This window comes from Limulus polyphemus, unplaced genomic scaffold, assembly GCF_000517525.1.
Source record: "Limulus polyphemus unplaced genomic scaffold, Limulus_polyphemus-2.1.2 Scaffold5273, whole genome shotgun sequence".
NCBI classification, from domain to species: Eukaryota; Metazoa; Arthropoda; class Merostomata; order Xiphosura; family Limulidae; genus Limulus; species Limulus polyphemus.
Genome location: NW_013670883.1, coordinates 68,771 through 70,570, shown reverse-complemented (window position 1 = coordinate 70,570; position 1,800 = coordinate 68,771). Strand labels below are relative to the sequence as shown.

Genomic DNA, 1,800 nt, shown 5'->3' with positions numbered 1-1,800 from the left:
TACATCTAATTAACTATACAATTCTTACATCTCTTGTATGACAATTAGAATACATTGTTTCATCAGTTGGATATCATCACTATTAATGGTAACTTACATTACAAAATTCTTATCAGGTCATTGCCACATAAAATGATGAAAATATGAAGAATTGTACTTTTTCCTATTAAATAATATTTATAAATCATGATGGATGCTTGTATCTGTACCTGTATTATTTACAGCCAGACTTGTTCTTTTCTCGAGTTCCACTTACAATGTTTTATGGGTTAAGTACTGAACCCTATTTATTAAAATGCTGTGTTTTTCCCACTAGCATACACCATAACTACTGTCTAGTAACTTTGTGTGTAATTAGTGACAAAATCTTTATAGAACTGAATTACTTTTGCTAAAAAACGGAAAAAAAATTAATAAATAAAAATTATAGCTTGTTTTTTTTTCAAAATGTTCTTAGTCAAAAAATGAAAACTATTACAAATAACGTGAACACTTGCTAGGTGTACCTACTTTTAATTTCCTTAATTAGTCTTCTACATATGTAGCTGTGTAATACAACACTTTAAACACTAGGAATTTCAAAATATTCTATTTCCTTCAAATGTCTTTCTGGTTATTTTTCTTGCTATTGTAGTTGGTCTTCAGTTCTTCTGCTGACCTTTCTATGACCACACTTCTCACCAGTGGTATTTGTAGTTCCTGTGATGACCTGTAGGAGCATAAAGAAATGTTTATCGAATAACTAAGTAACTATAATTTGTTTTGTTATTAATATAAACTGCCCACCACAAAGATTGAACCCGAAGAGTTACACGTAACAGAATGAGGAGCTAGGCTTAACGTAAAATCGGTCTTACAGCACATGAATAAAATGATGCAATGCGAGTCATGCCAAGTTATTTTTTTTTGCCGTTTACAAGATATTACCTACTGTTTGAGCTAAAGCAGAATTTTGCCTTTTTTGTTTTTGCTCAAGTACTTTTTGGATATTAATTCAAATGTTTGATTATCCTTAATAGTCCTCACTTATTCTTCAAACGGAATGATACTTCCAAAATGAATAGCTAAAACACACTTAAGCAACAGCCTTACTTTTCTAGCATCTTGGAAAAAAAAATTACACAAAATAAAATCTGTATTTAACAAGACTTTAAACATTCCTAACGTAAAAACTGTACTTACGCAGCTTAGGATAGTTAATAACGTAGAAAAAGCCAATACATCCCACGCATAGTTGAATGATTCCTGCAAGGCCTGCATGCTTCGGTTGAATGTACTTGTGTTGCCAGCGCCACCAAGCTAATAAAAGAAAAAGTCACAAGTTTGTTTGTTTTTTCTCCCAATAAAAGATACACAGTGTCCTACTCATGGAACAAGAAGTTGGGTATATAATTAGTTCAAAAAAACAAGCTTTATGTAATTTTTGAAAACAGTGTAGCCAATGTTAATGGTCAAAAAGTACATTTAAAGATCATGATCTGGATCTTTACACCAGTACATAACGAATGATCTATGAAATGTTCTGGTTAGCCTTAACGATGGAGTTTTGGTAACCCTTATCTAAGTGTACTCAACAATAACAATATTCTGAGCAACTAGTAAGTTATAATGTTTTGGTTAGCCTTAACGATGAAGTTTTGGTAACCCTTATCTAAGTGTACTCAACAATAACAATATTCTGAGCAACTAGTTAGTTATAATGTTTTGGTTAGCCTTAACGATGAAGTTTTGGTAACCCTTATCTAAGTGTACTCAACAATAACAATATTCTGAGCAACTAGTTAGTTATAATGTTTTGGT

At 31.4% G+C, this 1,800-nt stretch overlaps 1 protein-coding gene across 1 annotated transcript in view; it reads right to left on the bottom strand.

The window, feature by feature from the left end:
* Positions 1-486: 486 nt before the first annotated feature.
* The window catches only part of LOC106472360 (putative ATP synthase subunit f, mitochondrial), a 4,442-nt gene continuing 3,128 nt past the window's right edge, over positions 487-1,800 (bottom strand). The window contains exons 3-4 of the mRNA XM_013932997.2: positions 1,183-1,299; positions 487-709 (exon numbers count right to left, since the gene is read on the bottom strand). Coding sequence (XP_013788451.1) covers positions 678-709; positions 1,183-1,299 — 149 coding nt within the window. The 3' untranslated portion in view covers positions 487-677. The remainder of the gene's footprint in view (positions 710-1,182; positions 1,300-1,800) is intronic.